The 24,169-nt window shown below is 44.9% G+C and overlaps 2 protein-coding genes across 2 annotated transcripts in view; one reads left to right on the forward strand and one right to left on the reverse strand.

Moving 5' to 3' along the window:
- LOC139751541 (uncharacterized) overlaps positions 1-18,170 on the forward strand; it is a 23,596-nt gene extending 5,426 nt beyond the window's left edge. The window contains 8 exon segments of the mRNA XM_071667069.1: positions 3,103-3,596; positions 4,383-4,583; positions 4,802-5,502; positions 5,504-5,903; positions 7,892-8,076; positions 10,187-10,514; positions 12,465-12,740; positions 12,743-18,170. Of these exon segments, the coding sequence (XP_071523170.1) occupies positions 3,518-3,596; positions 4,383-4,583; positions 4,802-5,502; positions 5,504-5,903; positions 7,892-8,076; positions 10,187-10,514; positions 12,465-12,740; positions 12,743-13,203 (2,631 nt within the window). The 5' untranslated portion in view covers positions 3,103-3,517 and the 3' untranslated portion in view covers positions 13,204-18,170.
- Positions 18,171-18,768: 598 nt separating this feature from the next.
- Positions 18,769-23,952, reverse strand: LOC139751539 (uncharacterized). Its single transcript, XM_071667063.1, is given in 6 exon segments — positions 18,769-19,565; positions 20,138-20,465; positions 21,187-21,371; positions 22,019-22,400; positions 22,402-23,120; positions 23,335-23,952. Coding segments are annotated over 6 exon segments (2,619 nt in total). The 5' UTR covers positions 23,567-23,952; the 3' UTR covers positions 18,769-18,792.
- Between the last annotated feature and the right edge of the window lie 217 nt (positions 23,953-24,169).

The raw sequence follows: 24,169 nt of genomic DNA on the forward strand, positions 1-24,169 counted from the left end.
AAGATTAGGAGCCAGTTCCTCCAGCAAGACACGATGCTTTCTCCAGTCATCGGCCACCACCTCGGGGTCTGTGGTGTCCTGGCGTGGTAATCTCTCACAATATCTTTTAATTATTTTCCCCTTCCTCTATTTCTTCGGTGGTCAGACTTCCCTCCTCTTCAAGTCTATACCTCGAGGAGACGGTCGGATGGTAGAGAATTATATACTTAACGTGTTGTTTATTCCCGATTATATTCCCGCTCTCCTTCGTGAAAGAGCTTGGGTGGGCAAGACGTATTTGTCTTGTCGAGCTAAAGCCTTTAGTCCTTACAGAAACCATTCGTCACACACACACACACACACACACACACACACACACACACACATGTGTTCCTGTATTTTCCTCATCGACCACAGCAGAGCAGCAGCAGCAGCGGCGGTGGCGGTGGCGGTGGCGGTGGCTTATCCTGGCGCTGTGTTGATAATAACGGTCCGGCCCGGGGAAGAAAACAGGGAGGCGTGTGTTCGGTGATCGTGAAAGTGTTCCTCGTAAACACGCCTGACGTTGATGTATCGCTGGAACACTTCTGATTGGCCGAGCCATGACGCTGTTACCTTCAGAGGAATTCATGATGGTATCCTAAACACACACACACACACACACATATACATTAAACCTCCCTCCCTAACTCCCTGCACACACATTAAGCCTCCCTCCCTCCCTCCCTAACTCCAGGGTACTCACCCTGAGCTCCTCCCATACATCGGGCAAATGACATATTCCCGCATCACCTCCACTCCATCATCCACCCCGAACCTCGCACCACTTGAAGCACTTCTGACAGGCCTCGTGCAAGAATAATGAAGGCACGCCTCTTCCTGGCTGGTGGGTGGAAGACACGCTTTCTCCTAGATGATAGGCTGAAGGCACGCCCTTTCCTAGCTGGGGGCTCAAAACACGCCCTTTCCTAGCTGGGGGCTGAAGACACGCCTTCTCCTGGCTGGGGGGCTGAAGACACGCCTTCTCCTGGCTGATGAGCTGAAGACACGCCCTCTCCTGGCTGGTGAGCTGAAGACACGCCCTCTCCTGGCTGGTGAGCTGAAGACCGCCCTCTCCTGGCCGGTAGGCTGAAGACACGCCCTCTCCTAGCTGGTATGCTGAAGACACGCCCTCTCCTAGCTGGTATGCTGAAGACACGCCCTCCTGACTGGTGGCCTTTAGCCACGTCCTCTCCTCGCTGTTGGGCGGGCAGGCAGGCTGGCCTGGTCCATCGTGTGGGCATATCGACTCGTTGACCACATCCAGAGCCCCTGGACCCAGAAGCGTGAGGTGTTCTCAGTGTGAGGCGAGACCCAGCGCTGACAACACTTACACAAAGAAGGACCAGTGCTTCGCTGGGACGTTCCAATCGCAGAGGCCCAGCAGCGCCCACAGGCAGTTGACTGTCGCTAGATGTATCTAGAAATTGTGCCAGTGTACGATCTCATGGTCTCACGTCCATCCCGGCGACTCGAACCTAGAATTGGTCTCGTCCTGTGGCGTATCATACCGCTACTCTCACCATGAATTTGCATCCTAGTGATAGTCCCACGAATAGGGAGCCCAGACCTCCCTGTGTGCCAAAGCTTCAGACGGAGAAGGAAACAGCTACGATGTTCGGGATCTTTTTTTGGGGGGAGGAAACCAGTGCTATCCCAGAACTGAGGTGTTTGGGATTCCAGGGAAACTAACGTAATCCCAGGGACTCTAGTGTTTCCCTCTAGGTCTTTCTCTGTTCTTCCCCTGTTCGACCCAGGTCTTCCCTATGCCCAACCCTGAACTTCCTCAGGTTCATCTTAAACGCGATTTTGGGTGCAACAAGAAACTATGGTATTAACAACCGGAATTTTAAAGGACGTGAACGGTAGCATTGAAAAGCGGCTTCTTGTGGCCTCAGAAAATGGCCTTCAAGGACAACGTACGGTGGCTTATAACGTTGCCCACATTTTGAAGTACCTATGTCCAAAATTTAAGTTCTGCAGGTCTTCCGATTCCCCCTTTAGGAGTCAAATACACACACACACACACACACACACACACACACACACACACACACATCATTCTTTCTATTGCGAGGTAGCGCTTGAACAGACGAAGAAAGGCGGCATCTCTTCATGTACATTCTCTAGCTGTCATGTGTAATGCACCGAAACCACAGCTCCCTATCCACAACCAGGCCCAACAGAACTTTCCATGGTTTACCCCGGACTCTTCATATGCCTTGGTTCAGTGAGTTGATAGCACGTCGACCCCCTTATACCACATCAGTCCGATTCAATTTTTCCCGTGAACGCCTTCCATGTAGGTGTCACTTACTGAGTCCTTTCTCCATCATGGCGCAGAGAGACGATCCTTGAAGGATACTGGAGTCTTCAGGAGCAATGGGGGCTTCTGGAAGCGCAAGGAGTTAGAGAGAAAGAGAGAAAAAAAGAGTTTTAGGACCCCCCTAGGATGATGGAAGAGTAGAGGTAGGACGGTAAACTGTAGGATACTGGAAAAGTAGATGTAGTAGTGTAACTATGGGATTCGGTAGAAGTAGAACTGAAACGACTGATCGAGTAAATGGGACTCTCGAGTCAGTAGAGATTACGATTATAATATCAGTGGTGTTTACACCCACTCTTGTGCCAGTCCTGTGTTAATGACTGTCACGTCCATTGTATCAAGACCAAAGCTTTGTGAAAGCAACGAGTGTTACTATATAGGTCATGAGGGCATGGCCGGTGCAATCCGCTTACCAAAAGCTGGTGGCCTGTGACCGCTGCTGCTGTTGCCTCACTGCTCCCCTCCTCCTCCTCTTCCCCTCTTCTTCCCCCGTCCCCCCAGCCGTAGCTGGAAATCCGCGCTCGGCGTGTACGTATGTGTGTTTGTATATTATGCATGATGATTTTATAGCCCGCCTCCCCTGTACCTTTGAAAACGAGGCAATTCCTCTCCTTTTTCAAGAAAAAAAATTAAGTACCTTTGGGCCAGGGCTAAGTCTGTACTGTCCCTTCTAAATTTCTCAAAATCTAATTTCCGAGTGATTAAATAAAAATCTAAGATTTTCAGCCAGGAAACCTGAATATCTTACTTGGTTACAGGGACCATAAGACCACAGGAGGAGGAAAAGGTATTTAGACAACCTGGAAGGTCAGAGAGAAGTGATACCAGAAATGGTAGACTGGTAGAGGGACAGAGCGAACAGGCGAAAGACAGGGACATAGCCGATCGAGGAACTGTCATCGAAGAGAAGAAACCACAGACACACGGGTCTTGGGTGACGGAAGCCCTTAGAGAAGCAAGTCTATGTTGAGGGCAGTGGCACCTGGGTGACTTGCGCAGACCGATGGCGACGCATCTCTAAGGGAGGAGGAACCACAGACGTGTACATGGGTCCTGAGTTGATCAAGTCGTTGGACACTCACCTCTGAGACGCGACTCAGGTCCCACCTCGATCTCTCCTGAGGCCAGACCAACAGACCCGTCAGCTTGGGCGGACGTCCCCAAGTGGCCACTATGGTAGGAACGGTGAGGATCTCCACTACTCCTCTCCTACTGATGGTATCCTTCTCTTCCATCATCCGGGCACAGCTAGGTATGTATTCTGTAACATAGGACAGTGAAAGACTCGATATATTTGTAGTTCACGGAAGATCTCATGCAGTTAAACCCAAGCCATGCTACTCACTTAAGACTTATGAGCTGTCTAATGTTCGCTGATTAATGATATACTTCGGAAGATGGTATAATCATTCTATTATTTAGTAATTACATTTATCTATTAACCCAGGATATTCATATTCTTAATATCCCGTGTCTGATGATTCAGTACATCACCCGCAACACTCCCCACCCAACCTCCACCTCCCACCCTCCATCCACCCCAAACGCGTATGATAATAAAGAACTGAAACGTTGTGTAAATATGTTGACCGTCGTCCACATTGTGAACATCATATGATGTTGGTTTAAGTCAGATTATATTGACTAGCACACAAGTAAACTAAAGAGGATTATTCATAACATTCTTGTCTTGTGATTAATTTGTGAGGTTCTTTGTATGAGTAATAAGTTCGCCCGAGGAAACTGCCTGGAAACATCAGAAATGTTTCGTGCGAGCATTTTAATAATGTATTGAATTCCTGAAGGGGAACATCCAGAGGTAGACTACCTGAATATTCCTTGCCCACACCTGCAGGTAGAGTAAGTTAGTGTGGTAGACTGTGTATGACTGGTAGCTGATGAAAGTATTGCCATACACTTAGCATGTACGAGGCAACAGAAGAAGTAACAGTAGCAGCGATTTGTCCCTGTATCTGTCGTATGAAATGGTAAGACTCTATCATCATCATCATCATCACTTTTCTTCCTCCTTCTGCAGGAGAGGACGTCGCTTACCCCGCTGTGTACCTGCAGTCGAAGGGCATCCCCAACACAGAGTCCATGATCCAGTGGAAGAAGGAGGTTCCCTCCTTCTCCAGCATCACGATCTGTCTTCACCTGATGCTGTACCACGGCCGCTCCAGCACGACACCCCTCCTGAGCTACTCCGTCCCTGATTACCCTGACGAGCTGATCTTGTGTAAGTTGCGAAGAGGGAGGGAGGAGGAGGAAGATCCTGGTTAGTAGGGAAGGGAGACACAGGGCCAGATTTAGGGAACACAGATGGGGGCCACTCGGTCGAGGCTATGGCTACCACTCGGGTGTTTAAATTGCACGAGAGAAATGACCGAATCCGTCGTTATGCACGGATCAAAGCCACGGTTAGAGTAACACTTAGTGCTTTCTGTGTCGTTTCAGTCATCGACTGGAGGAAGGGAGCCATCGCAATCGAGTGCTGCGGCGGCAATGGACTCGTAGAACAAGAAGGTGTCTTGACGTACTACATCCTCCGCTCTTGGGTCCACATGTGCCTCGCTATTGACCTCCAGACCTGGCGCTACACCTTGGCTCTCGACTCTCACCTCTACAAAGGTGAGATCGTCACCCTCTCTCAAGAGGAGGTGTCGATCCGGGGCGGTGGAATCCTCATCCTGGGTCAAGAACAAGACGTACACGGCGGAGGGTTTCACAGCGAGCAGACCCTGGAGGGATATTTGGCAGACTTTGTCATCTATTCGCATTATCTGAAGGAAAGATACTTAAAGGAATACGTGTCCTGTGACTTAAGGACATCACTCACACCTTCAGTAACCTTCTCATCCTTAGAGGAAGACTGGATGTCTTCTGGAGATGTAGAGTTTACGTCTTTTCCAAGATCAAGAATATGTGGCGAACCCCAAACCATCCACGTTCTCTTCCCCGAACTTCGGACCTTGCAGGAGTCCCTCATACTGTGCAACAACATAAAGGGAAAGGTGGTCGTCCCACAGAACGAGGAAGAAAATGACATGGTCGTGGCCATGACTGAGGGGCACGCCAAGAGCTGCACCACCAGCAAGGGCATGTACCTGTGGCTTGGACTGGAGGCCACCCGTGCTCAGGACTCGTGGTTCTTCACCGTACCTGGAAAGCAACGCCAGCATAACGTACGTCAACTTGCGCCGGGGTTACAGCACTGCGACGAACTCCAGCAGCTGCGTCCTGATGAACTCCCTGTTCGATGTCGGTAAATGGGACATCCGACCCTGCTTCTATAAGGCTTGTACCGTGTGCACCTTCAGCCAGTACTCGATCCTCAGGCTGCGCGGGCTGTGCAGGGACACGAAGCTGGACCGTAAGTTCATCATTAGTGGTACGAGGAACGACAAACCCATGTTTGATGGCGTCAGCCACACGCAGATTTTCTGGAACCACAGCACTTGGGTTATCCAGGATCTTGTCCATGAGAAGGTCACGGGCTTCATGGAAATGACTGAGTTCGATCAATATCCTTTTGGACTTCGTTACTGGAATATCTCAGGTAAATTTTTTCCCCTCTCGTCTGGACATTCAAAACAGAGGTTAACTTTTCCTTACGTACGTCTACAACAAAGGCGAAGATATTTCCTATTACATTTGTACCAAAAGTTATTTTATTTTTTTCTCTCTTCACATTCATCTCGAGAGTAAACTTTCTTTTCTGTCCATTCATATCAAAGGTAAACTTTCGTTTGTGTTCGTGTCGAAGGTAAACTTTTCTTCCATATATTTGCCCCTAAGCTTGAAAGTTTTCTTCTATATATATATATATATATATTTCTATACCAAAGGCAGATATTTTCTTCCAGTCATTTACAGCAGATGTAAACATTTTCTTCCGTACGTTCTTACCAGAAACCGTTTTCTTCTGTAAAGTTGGACTCAAATTAAACTTCTTCCCTTCATTCAATTCGGAGGCATTTTCTTTTTGTAAACCAATATTAAAGAAGGACATATCGTCTGGACCTTTCTATCAAAGGTAAACTTTCTCTTTGTACATTCATATTAAAGGGATTCGATTTTGCTTCCACAGATTCACATTAATGGTAAACTGTTTTCTTCATTCCCTTCCTATCAAGAGTGAAAACTTTTCTCCCGTATATTCATATCAGAAATAAACTTTTCCACACACTGGTTCTCAAGGGAAACCCTCTTCAGTGCATTTATGATTTTTTTTCTTTCATCCGTACGGTCACTTCAGAGGTACATTCTATTCCACACATTTGAATTGGAAGTATTTCTTTTTTCTTCTATTTGTTCGTGTCAAAGATACACTTCCATGAGTACTTTCATATGTATATCAAAGTTGATTCTCTCTCTCTCTCTCTCTCTCTCTCTCTCTCTCTCTCTCTCTCTCTCTCTCTCTCTCTCTCTCTCTCTCTCTTTCTCTCTCTCTCTTTCTCTCTCTCTCGAGGTAAACTTCATGCATTTATATCAGAGATAATTATTTTTCGTTATGTTCTTAGTAAACGATGAACTTTTGTATTTGTAAATTCATTTTTAAGGGGAACTTTCTTTCGCACTTGAATTTCAAAGGTGATGAAATCATTTTTATTCCCTTATGATACCCTATGTCTACCATTCCTTCCATGAATTCATATATCGATCGAAAATGTTCACACGTGCATTCATACAGCAGTGAACAGTTTGTGTCCACACGTTCATAACGGAAGCTTCGATCTGATGTCTGCACATTCTCTCATGAGGTCAATTTTTGGTATACCCAATTTTTAAGGTAAATTGTTCTTCCTTACATCCACATCAGAGGTCAAATTATCCTTTCGTTTATTTGCGTCAAAGGTAAATTGTTTCTTCATTTATATCTTTAGCCATATATTATTATCAAGAAGTAATATATATTTTGTAGGTATTGTTGTACATTAATTCGAGATATACATACTTTCTTCGTACGTTCATATCAAAGTTAAACTCTTCAGTATACACATGTCAAGCACAAACTTTATATTCCTGATTTCGTATCAAAGGTACACTAATGTCTTTCATGGTTTCATGTTAGATATTTTCTTTTGTCTATTCATATCAGACTCAAACTTTCTTTTCACATCATACGTAATGTATATATGTTTTTCCGTGAATTTTTCTATATTTTAAGAAAAGATTTCCCATCTGTACGATCTTAATCACGTTTTCTTCCATATATTCATACCATCTATATATTTCATTTCTTCAATGCACTCAAGCCAAACATTTTTTCTTTTTTCATGTTAATCTCGTACGAAACGTAAACTAGTTTCCATCTTACACTAATATCACAGGTAAACCTCCTATTCAGTACATTCACATGAGGTAAACCATACCTTCTCTACATTTATATGTAAAACTTTACCGATACACCTTTCTTCTAAAGAGGAGTACAGTCATTCCCTTTATGTTCGTCCTCAGCCAAATGACGCATGTGTTCTCTCAGACGACACAAGTGTTCTCTTCCTCATGTGACGCTGGCGTTCTCTCTCCCCTACTCCCGTCCAGGTGACATGTGTCCAAAGTCACGACTACACCTGTTGTTGACGGCTTGTCGCGCTGACCAATACACCTGTGATGATGGCACCTGTATTGCCAAGATGCAGCGTTGCAACCTGGAGGTGAACTGTCCCGACCAGAGCGACGAGAGGCTTTGCAATGCTGTCGTGGTCCCCAGCGACTACATCAAGGAGGTAAGGTAGCCATGGGGGACGACTACTACTTCACGTGGTGGAAGGTAGTCTACGGAATGCGTTGAAGTGGGTAAGGTTGCCATAGGACTACGTCAAATGGTGTAAGGTAGTTTAGGGACTGCGTTGAAGTGGGTAAGGTTGCCATAGGACTACGTCAAATGGTGTAAGGTAGTTTAGGGACTGCGTTGAAGTGGGTAAGGTAGCCATAGGACTACGTCAAAGGATGTAAGGTAGCCCTGGGACTATGTGATCGGGGACAAGGTTCTTAGTACCCCTCGTACTGCATCAGGGAGTAAGGGCAGTGTGGGTTAGTGAGAGATAACATGTCCTCACTTCGATGTAATTCATACACCGAACAAAAAACAGAAGACCTCACCGACTGAGTGAGTGTGCCATGGACTAGGGCACCAGCATAGAGGAATGCAGCCCAAACCACTTCTGACAGAAGTGTGTATATCACTGTGCGAGGTCCTCCCGTTGAACTGAGTCTCGTGATCCATATAGGGCTCAGCATAGCACTCCGTTCAACGCACCTTCTTCAGTGGTGTTATCTGCGGGGTTCACATAGATTAGGAGGGAATCCGCTCAACCACTAGACTTCGGCTAGTCCCTGCAATATACCCAAGTTCACCAAACGTGCATGTGTACGGAATTATGGGAATTTGGTATGTGTGCACATGTATACACTCTCTATGTACATATATGTATGCATTCTAGCACTAGAGTCTGGCACATACCAGAAAAATGATAGCAAACCTAACATTCGATGAATCTGATCTAATAGCTAGACTAGAAATTCACTCCCGCCTCCCTCTGTTGATTCCTACGTATGGTTAGTTTTTATCTCACCATCCTGTAATGATTCCTGCTTAATGACTGCACTAGTAAATCACTAGCCCCGTTGTATATTACTGTAGCTGTTGTTATCTAACTCTCCTCCTCCTTGCCTAAAGATTGGATTGAAGCTCTTACTAATCTGTCAGCGATTAAGATAAACACTTGAAAGTTTGACTTGCCGAGGGTACGAAGCGCAAGGAATACCTTGTCTAACTCTGGATTTTGTCCAATATCTACGCGAAAAATGGATGGCTCTAGACGACGTTCATGAGTGGGATTCAGTACCCTACCATCTTTTCCTGACCCCCCATTAATGTCCACATTCACCCATCAGAACTCTGATCTTACCCAGACTACTGTTTAATTGCACGCTTTCTAAAAGAACGTATTAATCCGAATTAGACGTGTTTATTCAGTATAAACAGAATTGAAGTAATTGTTCATGCCTTATTTCCGCCAGCCAGATGTATGGGAACACTAAGCCATTTCCATTACACCCAGAAAACATTAGAACTTATATTCTCGGATTTTATGGTTCATGTTAATCATCTGTTTTGTTGCACTGCTCCCGTTAATCCTGTACTTACCCAAGGAGGCAGGGAACCCAGGCTCTATGGATAGGAGATACGTAAACTTGGGACAACGATCCCAAGAAAGAAGGTACAGTCCCGGGATATTACACCAGGAAGGTACAAGAACAGAGGACTACGTCAGGGTAGGCGTAAGGTGGAAGCGAGTCTACATACAATAGATAAGACGTCTCCCAAGGTCACATCACCCCGGGGAAGTAGCCGTAGGACTTCCGCGGCGAGGCTTAAGGGTCGTATGACGACTTCAGGTCAAGACACCTGAATTTAATGCCACCAGTGTGCCATAGCAGGTATCTACACATGAGGGTACGAATTGCCCCAACCCAAGGAAAATGTATCAGAACCCTTCGTCAGCTGTTAAGTACCAGTGATAAGAGGCCGTCGAAGATCATCATGTTCTTCTGTCGCAGTGACGCCTCATCCGAAGCCACACCTTAAAGATCCTATCTCGGTACTACCCTATCAACAGGTACCCCAAAAGATCCTCTCGCACTATTACCCTATCCACAAATACCCCCAGAGATCCTGTCGCAGTATCACCTCATTCTCAGGTACCCCAGAGATCCTATCCCAATATTACCCGATCCACAAGTGCCCCCAGAGATCCTGTCGCAGTAACACCTCATCCCCAGTTAAGCCCCCCAAAAGATCCTATCGTTGTCATACCCTATCCTCCATCACAGGTGCCCCCGGCAAGGATAGGCATGGATCCAGCAAGTGTTCATCTGAACCTGACCATCCTTTCCATGCAGCCCATTGATACCCTGAACATGAAGATGACCCTTGTGCTCAAGGTGGTGCTCATGTGGAGGGATCCCAGACTCCAGATGGAGAGCCTCAACTACATCGAATCCTGGAACGTGATCCACGACCAAGAGACCATCTGGAGACCTGAGTTCCTCTTCCAGGACATGACTGGAACCAAGGCAGAGACCAAGCTTCAGTGGGAGACGTTCACTGCCGTCATGGAGTCGGACCCTGACCCCGATGACATCAAAAGGGTCAGAGAAGGTCAGTTGATGGACCATGTGCCTTAATATGATGTAAAAGTTATTTAGTAATATATTATAGAACTCAGTAAGTAATTAAGATGTGTGATTGATATGCATATTTTGGAGGTAACAGGAAAAAAATGAAAATTTGGCTTAAATCATTTATCATAAATCACTTAAGTCAGTGTTTAAGGAAGATTATAGGTTTCATCACATTCAGATGCAGTATGTACTCAAAGGAAATGGTCTTAAAACGCTTTCTTTCTTCTTATGGTAGACGGTCAGTAATGACAATTGCTTTTACACAAAATGAATTAACATATGGGATATACCATTAAGAAATCTATGGATAAATATCTTTTTAGATTACTTATATCTGGCAGACGAGAGTTTTAAGCTTTTGTGTGTGCGTGAGTGTGGATGTGTGTGTTTGCCTTTTCGCCGTTTCCAGCGTGGTGAGGTAGCGTCAAGAACAGAACGGAGCCTCATATGCTCACATGCACCCACCACATGTGATATAGCCTCCTATCCACAGCCAAGCCTCATAGACCTATCCGTGGTTTCCCCTAACCATTTCATATGCCTTGGTTAGCTTACAGACAGCACCTGCCCTATTTAAGCCACATGGCCGTGCACGGCTCACACCCTCCTGCATGCTCAGGCTCCGATATATCAATGCATCTTAAACTCTCCATCATTCCATCCCGTTATCGTCTCCTTCTCTTAATTCCCTCCACTTCTCACATAGAATCAATCTCTCCGTGGTTAACACGCTTGTCTCTAAGATATGAAGACTGCGCCCTTCAATCCTGCATCTATATTTGAGACTTTGGCGTTCCGTGCTGTCACTTACCTTAGTAGATTAGGTTGGCCGCTGCCTCATCTGTAGCCTAGGTTAGGTTGACTGCTGCCTCCTCTGTAGCCTAGGTTAGGTTGGCTCCTGCCTCCTCTGTAGCCTAGGTTAGGTTAGCTACTGCCTCTGTAGCCTAGGTTAGATTGGCTGCTGCCTCTCCTGTAGCCTAGGTTAGGTTGGCCGCTGCTTCCTCTATAGCCTAGGTTAGGTTGGCTGCTACCTCTCCTGTCGCCTAGTCAGCGTCGGGGTGGAATGCAGCTTGTTGTAAGGAATGGATTGTTTGGGAGAGCTCTTGTCACATGTGGGGCTGACACAGCTGGATCTAAAGGCTATGGGAGCTTGCCTGCACAGGGAGAGTTTGTGCATGTGACCCCCTGGGGATATGAGAGAAAGATTGCGACCCAAATATCTCACTGCATGTCGAAAAAAGACGAGTAACAGCGAGCGGGATCTTCGTGCTAGAAATCAGACCTCCTTCCCTGCAAAATCACTTCCTAAAAACAGAAACGGGGAGCAAACGTGGATTTTCCCTCAAAGGGTGATTTGTCTGCTGCTGAAGCTAACTCGCTTGAGGCTGGAACAAGACAAGTAGGCATTAAAGCGTAATATATTACGATCAACGGCCAATGTGATGCCTTTGCTTCTGCCATATTATGGCTTTTTAGACTAGATGAAAAATGAGTTAAATTCTTTTCCAAATATTCCTCTTGATAGTGCGGTGTCCCTGAACCAGAAGGAAAAAAGTTGACGTGAACACACACACACACACACACACACACACACATTTGATAAAAGTTGACACACACATACACACACACACACACACACATTTGATAAAGCCAGTTGTGAAGAATTGTTCGAAAGACACATGTTGGAAAAGGTGGAAAGAAGTATTTTTTCAGTAAGAATGTTGAATGAAGGGAATAAGACGACGATGAAATTGTGAATGTAGACAGAAATTTTAGAAAGTTGTTCCGATGATTAAGTTCAGGAGGTAGGATCCACAGCAGTGTGGAAATCCTCCCCTTGCTATATTGTCATTAATGATTACATATACGTTTCTGCAACCTTTATGATGTACATGATAGTCACCCTGGTGTATTTTCCACCCCCCAGACGAGGTGTACCCGGGCGAGAAAAACTCCCTCAAGCTGACCCAGACGTACCTAATCCATGTCTCGTGCCAGATGGACCTCGTTCCTTATCCCTTCGACAGTCAGACCTTCAGAGTCCTGATGAGACTGCTCTACTTCACCAAGGACCTGGTAGCCATCATCTCCCAGCAGTCTAGCGTCACCTACCTCGGTGCCAAGACCTTAAGGGAATACGAGATGATTTTCGTCGAGATGATTCAGTCGAACTGGAGGAACCACAGTGGCCTTGAGATCAAGTTCATTTGCAGAATCTCTCAGGTTTCCACGTGAGCAGCACCTACATCCCGACCTTCCTCATGGTCCTCATCGCTTACTCGACTTTCTACTTCGAGCTGGACGACTTCAACGATCGCATCATGGTGTCCTTGACCTCCCTCCTGGTCTTGGCAACACTCTTCACCCAGATCTCAGAGACGACACCAAAGACATCCTTCCTGAAGCTCCTGGACATATGGTTCGTGACGTGCATCCTCATCAACTTCACCATCGTCATCATGCTGGTCGTCATCAACTTCCAGAGAGTTAGAGAGAACGTAACCCAAGTGATGCCCTTCCCCAGCAAGAAGACGATGTTTGCAGTTCCCGCCCAGAACAGGAGCCAAAAGATGAACACCTTCTCGCGGATCATCGTGCCCGTCGTCCTCTTTATCCTCGTGATGGTGTACGTCGGCGCCTCCCTCAGGAGAGAACAAATAACTTAAGATGATCTCTAGCTCCATTCTCCTGTTCAGTGATCCAGTTCGGTTAAGTTTCCCATATGGAAGCAACTCTGGAGCAGACACACCTCACCAATTTATCTGGCCACTGCAGATAAGCCTCCTAACTAAACCAAATGATATGGTTATTGAGATACATTTGCATATCCTTCTATAGCTACACTTGAGGTTAGAATTCCTGTCTTAGGAACTGAAAATTGCGTGAGTGTGGCACAGCTTCCAGATCCTGATTTTGTTATAAAGACATCTAAAGCAATTATGCTCACAGAGATGTATGTGTGATAAGCAAGCCCCGTCTAGTCATTCAGGAAGTCTGGACAGAATTGTGATGTACAACCACTAAAATCAAGTTGGGATTTCCGTGAAGGAATTAGCCTTACAGTAGGATTTTGCTGTATTTGAATCACTATATCTGTTTACACCACACACGTATGGAATTAGGTGATAATATGGTAGTTTCTCTCCGTACTGTCGCACTTCATGCTCACTTACCGTTAACGTCAAAGGCCATCTTCACTACACTCTCATCTTCACTACAACCTCGTCACTACACCCTCGACATCATTGGATGTGTTAGACTTATCTTCACTATACTGGAACAAGAGTACTTCTCACTGGAAAAAAAAATGTATAAGAATAAAAAGAGATATAAAAACGATATATTTTCATCTTACATAGAAAGATAGAGTTGTGACATCTGTAAACTTTGCATGATGAATTGTTTACAAACACCTCTTTACATTGGAGAGGAAAAATGTTACCACTTACTTTGAATTCATGTTTAATCTAGAATCATAAAGTGTACCAATTAGTTTGAATACAGTAGATGACCCAAATAAGGTAGTTTGTATAAGAGAAAATTGTAGATTTATTTTTGACTAGATATCAAGGTAGTTTGAAATACTGTAGAAGCTAATGTACTATGCATGGATAGTAAAGTAGTATGAAATGCAGTGGAATTTGATGTATTTTGAATGTATATTACCGTAGTTTGACATGCTGTAGAAGTCGATGTATTCGGGATAGTCATAAAGGTAGTTTGAAATACAGTAGATGCTGATGTATTTTGGTTAGTATACAAAACAATACAAAAGAATTCAAACAGAAGCAGACCAATGGGTCCTTTCGAGGCAGTTTGTGATTGTGGAAGATATCGGAAACTCACAGGTTAGTGTGGTAAAAGTTAGAAAGTAAACAGATACTGCAAAGAAAACAACCTGTAAATTGTCCATGACTTAAGGAGGGCTGAAATAATGTAAGTCGTGGACTTGAAGTACTTATTAAGTCTATTCTTAAACTTATCTATAGTTTTTCTTTCAACCACTTTAATTAGCAAATGTTTCAATATGTTAACAATCCTGTTGAAGTAAGAATACCTCGCCTCATTCGAAGTAAAACGTATGCCTATGAGTTTACGTCCATTACTGTAGGTGATATCAGACGAAATCAAGTCTTCAGTAACTCGATATATCAAGATTATCAAAGCCTTTGATAATTTTGAATACTTGGATTAGATCATCTCTTAGCTTTCTCTTTTCTAGCTAAACAGATTCCATCTGCTCTGGAAGGATATAACTCATCCCTGGGGATAGGGGAGAAAGAATACTTCCCACGTATTCCCTGCTTGTCGTAGAAGGCGACTAAAAGGGGAGGGCTGGAAATCCTTCACTCTCGTTTCTTTCTTTTTTTTTTCCAAAAAAGGGGAGCAGAGAAGGGGGCCACGTGGTAAAGGGGGAGTTGGTCTAGGTAACAAAATGTGTTTAATTATTTTTCCAATGTTATCGTTTCTGGATAATACTCTCATAATGATTTGGTTGATAACAGGATGTGCTTTGAAGTGACCTGGGGACGAATTAAAGTTCTTAGTATCAGCAATTAAGACTGGGTTGTTACGGTTGTGCAATGGTGATCGTTTTCATGACAGTGTTTAGAGGTCGCATTTTTGTGGTCATTCCTGCTTACTGAATGACGATGCCAATAGCATCTATCACTTACTATTTTACCTGTCTGGGCAATGTAGACATCTTTGCACGTCTACGTTTGACGGCGTAAACACTCTTAATTTCCGGATGATTTGGCCTACATGTAATTAAGGTCTTACTAATAGTGTTATTGTATTGGAAGGCAACATTAAAAGTATTGGTTTTAGTACCTGTTTTACATTCGCTAGGTTAGGAGAATAGGGAAACACTAGACATTTAGACCGATCATCATTTTCCACAAAGGATTATGTTTGGTTGTCTCAACACTCACAGCGCTGCTGTCCGATGATAATGCCTCACTTCCCTGATTCTCTCAGTAAGCTAGGCTTGACGATCCCCTGGAGGACATCTGCCTTGTGTTTTAGAACAGTTATTTTATCCGTAGTTGCAGCCAGCTTTTCCTAAGAGGTCCCGTCTGTCTACGCAAAACTTACAAATCGAAAGCAAGATTACTGTGAAACTGAACGCCCAGCTTCCCACTTGCACATAGAGCATTGTTGATCCGCTGGCATGCTGAAATAGTAAATTATGTGATACTGAAATAAGGCTTATAAGAAAAGAATGTCACAGATATGATGCTATCTCGTATAATAGGCTTGCGAGACTTTCGTGTTCCCCCAAATTCTCACAGTTTAGAGCACTCTTTAGCATTACAGTGTGATATACAACTAGTTAAACACTTCAACCACATAGAAAATAGGGAAAAGATGCAGTGATAAAACACTGAAAAATCACAACAAAATATATATTAGATCCGCTCCAGTAAATGGTTCTGTGAAGCAAGCGCGTCTGAACTTCAGGAAGGATGGCGCCAAACTCACGAACATGTTTGATAGATGAAGCGTCCGAGGTAAACCATGGAAAGGTCTGCGGGGCCTGGATGTGGATAGGAAGCTGTTGTATCGGTGCATTATACATGACAGGTGTAGGAGAATGGATGTGGCCCATTCTTCGTCCGTTCCTGGCGCTGCCTGGCTAACGCAGGAAACAGGGCAAGTATGAAAGAAATTTTGGGTACACAGATGCATTATCCTTCCAGAACTGTGGATACTTTGGATGACTGAGAGTAGAAGTGTTTATATAGATGTCGACATCATTTACCAATTCTGTCATGTTTGGTCCGTTCTTCTTTTGTTTCATTTATTCCCACACTTGGTGGCGGTCAGATCCTATTTTTCCCTTTCATCATAACTGCTGAGGAAGATGCGATGCATTTTTTTTTCCAGAGCTAAGGAATCTGTGTTGGCCCTTATATTTTCCCGTGTTTGTTCATTGACATCGTCCGTACAGGCTTCAGATACACTAAGAATAATACTCTTATTGTCATCAATGTAACTACACCCTTCAGTTATTCCTGCCCACCTACCACACCTTTGCTTCTAAACCTACTGAATCTCCTCTCTGAGCCACTTTCTTAACCAGGTCTGTCTGATCTTTCATACATTCTTAGCGAATATCTTGCATCCAGAGCTGTGGAGACGACATAGTTCGTATTTATCACTCAACACATCAAGGCCACATGAGAACTGGCTGCACTGATACCTCTTTCTTCCCTAGAACAGCTAAGCTGTTAAATTCCCTTCCTTCTTTGGTCTTTCCTTCTTCATTTAACCTTTCCTTCCTTTAAGAGTCAGTCAGGCATACAAATACTTGCGGAGCCTTGATTAATTTCAACATTCTTTCCCCTTAACTTTTTCTTTCGCTCGAGATGGCCTTGATTGGTGCATTTTACCTCTCCGTGTCTTGTTGATCACTATAAAACATTTAAGAGATTCAAGGCCACAAGAACCAGGAAGACAATGGTTGTATAGAATCTTGAGCGACTCGGTTCCAATCAAGTTTGGATTTCAGTACTGTTTCCCAGTCTAAGTATTATGCTTAATGATACTACATGTGGGATTACATTACTTAACGTTTACAGCTCGGAGGTGACTTGTTTCGTAAGTTCAAAAGATATGGTTGAGGTAGCCACAGTCACTTTACCAGTAAGGTGGTTCCATCCACTCATACTTAAGAGTGAGGGATCACACTTATAATTGACTGTATTCATATTTTGTGTCTTCGCGTTAGCTCTCGGTCAGGCATGGTGTAGGAGCGTATAACTCCGTCATGGGACAGGAAAGAGTGGGTTCTGAACGCGACCAGCAGTCTGGGAAAAGATAATCTTATCTGAACTCGTTGCGACGCGGAGCTCATATGACTGAATTGGGTAAGCTGTGCGAGAATCACATATGGAGTGTGTGCAGTAATGTGCTGCATACGACGTATGACGTCAATCCAGTGGCGAATTAGTGACGCAGAGGATTTGGTCGATGGTTGACTTGTCCAAAAGAATGTCTCTCTCCCTTCGAAAATAGTCTACATGTTCTATTTTTGGGAAAAAAAATGGTATATCTGAATTTTAGACAAATATTTCCATAGCTTGATAGAAAATCATGACAATTTGTCATTAACGAAAGGGACACACACACACACACACACACACACACACACACACACACACACACACACCACACACACACCAGAAAGAGCAACTTTCAATATACATCTAGAGTTCAACAACTACTGTATTTCAAACCGTTTCTTCTGGAAATATAATGTATTCAGACTAACTAATCACCTTTTCATTCTAAACCTTAAATAGTATTCAAATTTATGGTAAGTTATACAAATTCAAATTGATAGTGTCATCTTTCTTCTGTGAAGAATGTGCTAAGAAACAGATAATCACAAGACACATATAGATATTCTAACAATTAGTCCGTTTTACTTCCATGGGATGGAAATGTATTGTTTTTGATGTATTTCTTTTTCTACCGTTCAGCGTTCTGATGGTGGTCGAACGTGTCTCCAGTAAAGTTCCAGTGACGTCGAGGGTGTAGTGAAGACGAGAGTGTGGTGTGGGTCGCCCTTTGACCTGACCTTAAAGGCTCTGGCGAAAGACCACTGGTGTTGAAAGTGTACCAAAGGTAGACAGACCCTTGACCTGACCCATAAGTCTCTGGTTATGAGACAGTCGTGTCGAGGATGTAGTGAAGATGAGGTTGTAGCGAATATGGCCTTTGACCTGACCGGTAAGGGAACAACAAGAGGGCAAGACTACCGCATTCCCCTGGCAAAGGTTGGTGTTTCTAGTCTCGTGCACATACGTATTTCCTCATCACCTCATCCATTACGTGTATGGTAAAGATAAATATAATTTGCTCAGATCCCTGGTACTGTAAAGCTTTCTCCTTTATAGTTAAATAACCCAAACTGATTTCAGTGGTTGTACATTACAACTCCATCCGGACTTCATGAATGACCCGACTGGGGATGGCTATCACGCACACATACATCCCTGCAGGCGAAATTGCTTTAGATGTCTTTATAAGAAAATTAGGAAGCTGTGCCACAGTCTCACGCAATTTCCAGTTCCTAAGACAGGAATTCCAACCTCAAGTGTAGCTATAGCAGGATATGCAAAGGCGTCTCAGTAACCATATCATTTGGTTTAGTTAGGAGGCTTATCTGTAGTGGCCAGGTAAACTGGTGAGAAGGTGTGTCTGCTCCAGTGTTGCTTCCATGTGGGTAACTCAGCCAAATAAGACGATCACTCTACCGGAGGATGGCGTTCTAGATTATCACCTCTCCATATGTCTTTCCTGAGGGAGGCGCCGACGTACACCATCACGAGGACAAAGAGGACGATGGGCACGATGATCCGCGAGAAGGTGTTCATCTTTTGGCTCCTGTTCTGGGCGGGAACTGCAAATATCGTCTTCTTGCTGGGGAAGGGCATCACTTGGGTTACGTTCTCTCTAACTCTCTGGAAGTTGATGACGACCAGCATGATGACGATGGTGAAGTTGATGAGGATGCACGTCACGAACCATATGTCCAGGAGCTTCAAGAAGGAGGTCTTTGGTGTCGTCTCTGAGATCTGGGTGAAGAGTGTTGCCAAGACCAGGAGGGAGGTCAAGGACACCATGATGCGGTCGTTGAAGTCGTCCAGCTCGAAGTAGAAAGTCGAGTAGGCGATGAGGACCATGAGGAAGGTCGGGATGTAGGTGCTGCTCACGTGGAAACCTGAGAGATTCTGCAAATGAAACTTGATCTCAAGGCCACTGTGGTTCCTCCAGTTCGACTGAATCATCTCGACGAAAATCATCTCGTATTCCCTTAAGGTCTTGGCACCGAGGTAGGTGACGCTAGACTGCTGGGAGATGATGGCTACCAGGTCCTTGGTGAAGTAGAGCAGTCTCATCAGGACTCTGAAGGTCTGACTGTCGAAGGGATAAGGAACGAGATCCATCTGGCACGAGACATGGATTAGGTACGTCTGGGTCAGCTTGAGGGAGTTTTTCTCGCCCGGGTACACCTCGTCTGGGGGGGTGGAAAATACACCAGGGTGACTATCATGTACATCATAAAGGTTGCAGAAACGTGTGTGTGATTACCACTTGTCATGTACATCAACTTCAGGTGTTAACGACAATTCTAAGACCATATATGTGCACCCTCATTTAGCTTGTGGAAAGTTATGATTCTCCACCGTGTATATAAGTAAAGAAAATTCTTATCCCTAAATTTTTTTGTAAATGGTACGATTCAAAAGCCTTTGGCATACTGTTTTTGCATTATTTCCTATACGTTTAACATTCACTGTAAAAAAAAAAGGAAAAGACGTAAAACTGATTTCGTTTGAGAATTTACTGCATTTATTATTTGGTGAAATTATGATTTTCTATATATAGTGACTGAATTGGAATACTACTAATGCCTACCTTCCCTCGTTTCTCCAAAGAATATTTCTCATCAGGTCTCCTATTATCTCTATATATATGCACATCGGTTAGGACTTTTACTGTAAAGTCACTCTGAACAAGGCTGAGCTCTAGTGTGCATTGCTGAGTACCTTTTAGATCATTCTAACGCGCTTGGTTCCATCAACTGACCTTCTCTGACCCTTGTGATGTCATCGGGGTAAGGGCTAGACTCCATGACGGCAGTGAACGTCTCCCACTGAAGCTTGGTCTCCGCCTTGGTTCCAGTTACGTCCTGGAAGAGAAGCTCAGGTCTCCAGATGGTCTCTTGGTCATGGATCACGTTCCAGGATTCGATGTAGTTGAGGCTCTCCATCTGGAGCCTGGGATCCCTCCACATGAGCACCACCTTGAGCACAAGGGTCATCTTCATGTTCAGGGTATCAATGGGCTGCATGGAAAGGATGGTCAGGTTCAGATGAACACTTGCTGGATCCATGCCTATCCTTGCCGGGGGCACCTGTGATGGAGGATAGGGTATAACAACGATAGGATCTTTTGGGGGGCTTACCTGGGGATGAGGTGTTACTGCGACAGGATCTCTAGGGGTATTTGTGGATAGGGTAATACTGAGATAGGATACTAACTTCTGATATGTTTCCCTTAAGCCATCCTACGGTTCTTAAACCTTACTGTGGAGGTCCTAAGGGTACTTCTCAGGGTAATATGACCCAATTGATGTGTTGTCTCTTGTGTGTAGACTCTCTTCCACATTAATTCCTCCTCGGTGTAGTCTTCTGTCCATCAACCTCCCTGGTGTATTTCCTGATTGTACAAATGTCGAAAAGAAGTGACGTCACTGCTCTCAGAATGATTCGTCTAAACAGCTAAATTTTACCCACCTTCTTGAGATAGTTCGGAGGCTGTTACTATCCTGATGTGATCTATGTTACTAACTTGATGTAGTCCTGATTGTGCCTCCCTCACACCTGTACCATCCTGGTTTCTTGGCTCCCTGTTGTACTCCTGTTGTACTCGACCTTACAGGGTAAACCCTCCTTCTCATATTCCCTGGAATACTGACCTACCTCATGTAATCGGGCCTTTGCCCTTTTCCTAGCGTTACCTAAACCCTTCGGCGTAGTCCCAGGGCTACCTTTCATCCTTGACGTAGTCCTGTGGCATTCCGTAGACTACCTTCCACCACGTGAAGTAGTAGTCGTCCCCCATGGCTACCTTACCTCCTTGATGTAGTCGCTGGGGACCACGACAGCATTGCAAAGCCTCTCGTCGCTCTGGTCGGGACAGTTCACCTCCAGGTTGCAACGCTGCATCTTGGCAATACAGGTGCCATCATCACAGGTGTATTGGTCAGCGCGACAAGCCGTCAACAACAGGTGTAGTCGTGACTTTGGACACATGTCACCTGGACGGGAGTGGGGGAGAGAGAACGCCAGCGTCACATGAGGAAGCATACGAGCGTCACATGAGCTGAAATACAGTCGTTCAATCTGAGAATACATACAAGACCCTCAGGGAGTACCTGTGTCATGTATAGAGAGTGAACTCCTCTGAGCTCAGAGGGAGAAGGGGAGAACACCTTCGCTCACACCAGAAGACCGGACTCGTTTGGTATGAACACTTGATGTGAAGCAAACTTTAGTCTACAAGTCACAAAGAATGTACCGAAGAAAGGTTGTCTTTGACTCGAGTTTGCGGAAGGGAAATGGCTACATTTCAAATTTACATATGTAGAAGAAACTTTATCTTCAATGTGAATGTATGAAAGCAAACATCACTTTGTTATAAAAGAATAGAGGGGGAAAATACCCCTGAAATGAATATAAGGAATAAAAAATGTTTACCTTTGATAGGACAAAACAGAAACAAAAGCTTGTCTTTTATATGATTAGACAGAAACAAAAGTTTACTTTGATATCATTGGACAGAAGCAGAAAAGAGTCGCTTTCGGGATGAATGAATAAAAGGAAAAGTTGATGACTGGTGTAAATGCACTGAAGAAATGAATTACCATTATTGTAGACGTCTAGACGAAAGAGAAAGACAATTTACCTTTGATATTCCAGTAACGAAGTCCAAAAGGATACAGATCAAACTCGGTCATTTCCATGAAGCCCCTGATGCTATCATAGAGAACGTCACGGATAACCCAAGTGCTGTGGTTCCAGAAAATCTGCGTGTGGCTGACGCCATCAAACATGGGTTTGTCGTTCCTCGTACCACTAATGATGAACTTACGGTCCAGCTTCGTGTCCCTGCACAGCCCGCGCAGCCTGAGGATCGAGTACTGGCTGAAGGTGCACACGGTACAAGCCTTGAAGAAGCAAGGTCGGATGTCCCATTGATTGACTTCGAACAGCGAGTTCATCAGGACGCAGCGGCCAGAATTCTTCGCAGTGCTGTGCCCCTGGCGGAAGTTCACGTACGTTATGCTAGGCGTTGCTTTCCAGGTAGGTGAAGAACCACGAGTCGTGAGCACGAGTGGCCTCCATTCCCAGCCACAGGTACATGCCCCTGCTGGTGGTGCAGCTCTTGCCGTGCCTCTTGGTCATGGCTGCGACCATGTCATTTTCTTCCTCGTTCTGTGGGACGACCACCTTTCCCTTTATGTTGTTGCACAGTATGAGGGACTCCTGCAAGGTCCGAAGTTCGGGGAAGAGAACGTGGATGGTTTGGGGTTCGCCACATACTCTTGATCTTGGAAAAGACGTAAACTCTACATCTCCAGAAGACATCCAGTCTTCCTGTAAGGATGAGAAGGTTACTGAAGGTGTGAGTGATGTCCTTAAGTCACAGGACACGTATTCCTTTAAGTATCTTTCCTTCAGATAATGCGAATAGATGACAAAGTCTGCCAAATATCCCTCCAGGGTCTGCTCGCTGTGAAACCCTCCGCCGTGTACGTCTTGTTCTTGACCCAGGATGAGGATTCCACCGCCCCGGATCGACACCTCCTCTTGAGAAAGGGTGACGATCTCACCTCTGTAGAGGTGAGAGTCGAGAGCCAAGGTGTAGCGCCTGGTCTGGAGGTCGAGAGCGAGGCACATGTGGACCCAAGAGCGGAGGATGTAGTATCTCAACACACCTTCTTGTTCCATGAGTCCATTGCCGCCGCAGCACTCGACAGTGATGGCTTCTTTCCTCCAGTCGATGGCTGGAACAAAGAGGTATCATGACTACTATAAGTGAGGTCATTATCTGTGAATAATATGAATAATAATGTACTCATGTTTTTCGTGCGATTAGAATAGTGATGTGTGGCACAGTCTTTACACTTCGAGACCGTGGCTACAGCAAAGCCTCTGTGTTTCCTATCTGTGTACCTAATCTGCCTTTACGTCTCCTCCCCCTCCATCTTCACAACTCACAGAGGGACAGCTCGTCGGGGTATTCAGGGACGGAGTAGCTCAGGAGGGGTGTCGTGCTGGAGCGTCCGTGGTATAGAAACAGGTGAAGACAGATCGTGATGTTAGAGAAGGAGGGAATCTCCTTCTTCCAGTGGATCATGGACTCTGTGTTGGGGACGCCCTTCGACTGCAGGTGCAAGGCGGGATAAGCGACCTCCTCTCCTGCAGAAGGGGGAAGAGCTTCACAGAGCATGATGGTGGTGAGTAAGGTAGTCACAGTATATCTTAGTTGCTGCCTCTGGTTCTGCCGCTACTCCTATCTCTACTTCTGCGTCTTATGTTTTTCCACTACTGCTCTAGGCGCTGCCACTGATGCTACAAGCCTCGTACATGCTAATTGTGTGGCAATAGCTTTCGTCAGCTACCAACCATACACAGTCTACGACACTAACTCACTCTACCTGCAGGTGTGCAAGGAATATTCAGGTAGTCTACCTCAGGATGTTCCCCTTCAGGAATTCAATACATTATTAAAATGCTCGCACGAAACATTTCTGCTGTTTCCAGGCAGTTTCCTCGGGCGAACTTATTACTCATACAAAGAACCTCACAAATTAATCACAAGACAAGAATGTTATCAATAATCCTCTTTACTTTTGTGCCATACAATATAATCTGACTTAAACCAACATCATATGATGTTCACAATGTGGACGACGGTCAACATATTTACACAACTTTTCAGTTCTTTATTGTCATACGCGTTTGGGGAGGATGGAGGGTGGGAGGTGGAGGTTGGGTGGGGAGTGTTGCGGGTGATGTACTGAATCATCAGACACGGGATATTAAGAATATG

Source organism: Panulirus ornatus, chromosome 11 (assembly GCF_036320965.1).
Source record: "Panulirus ornatus isolate Po-2019 chromosome 11, ASM3632096v1, whole genome shotgun sequence".
NCBI classification, from domain to species: Eukaryota; Metazoa; Arthropoda; class Malacostraca; order Decapoda; family Palinuridae; genus Panulirus; species Panulirus ornatus.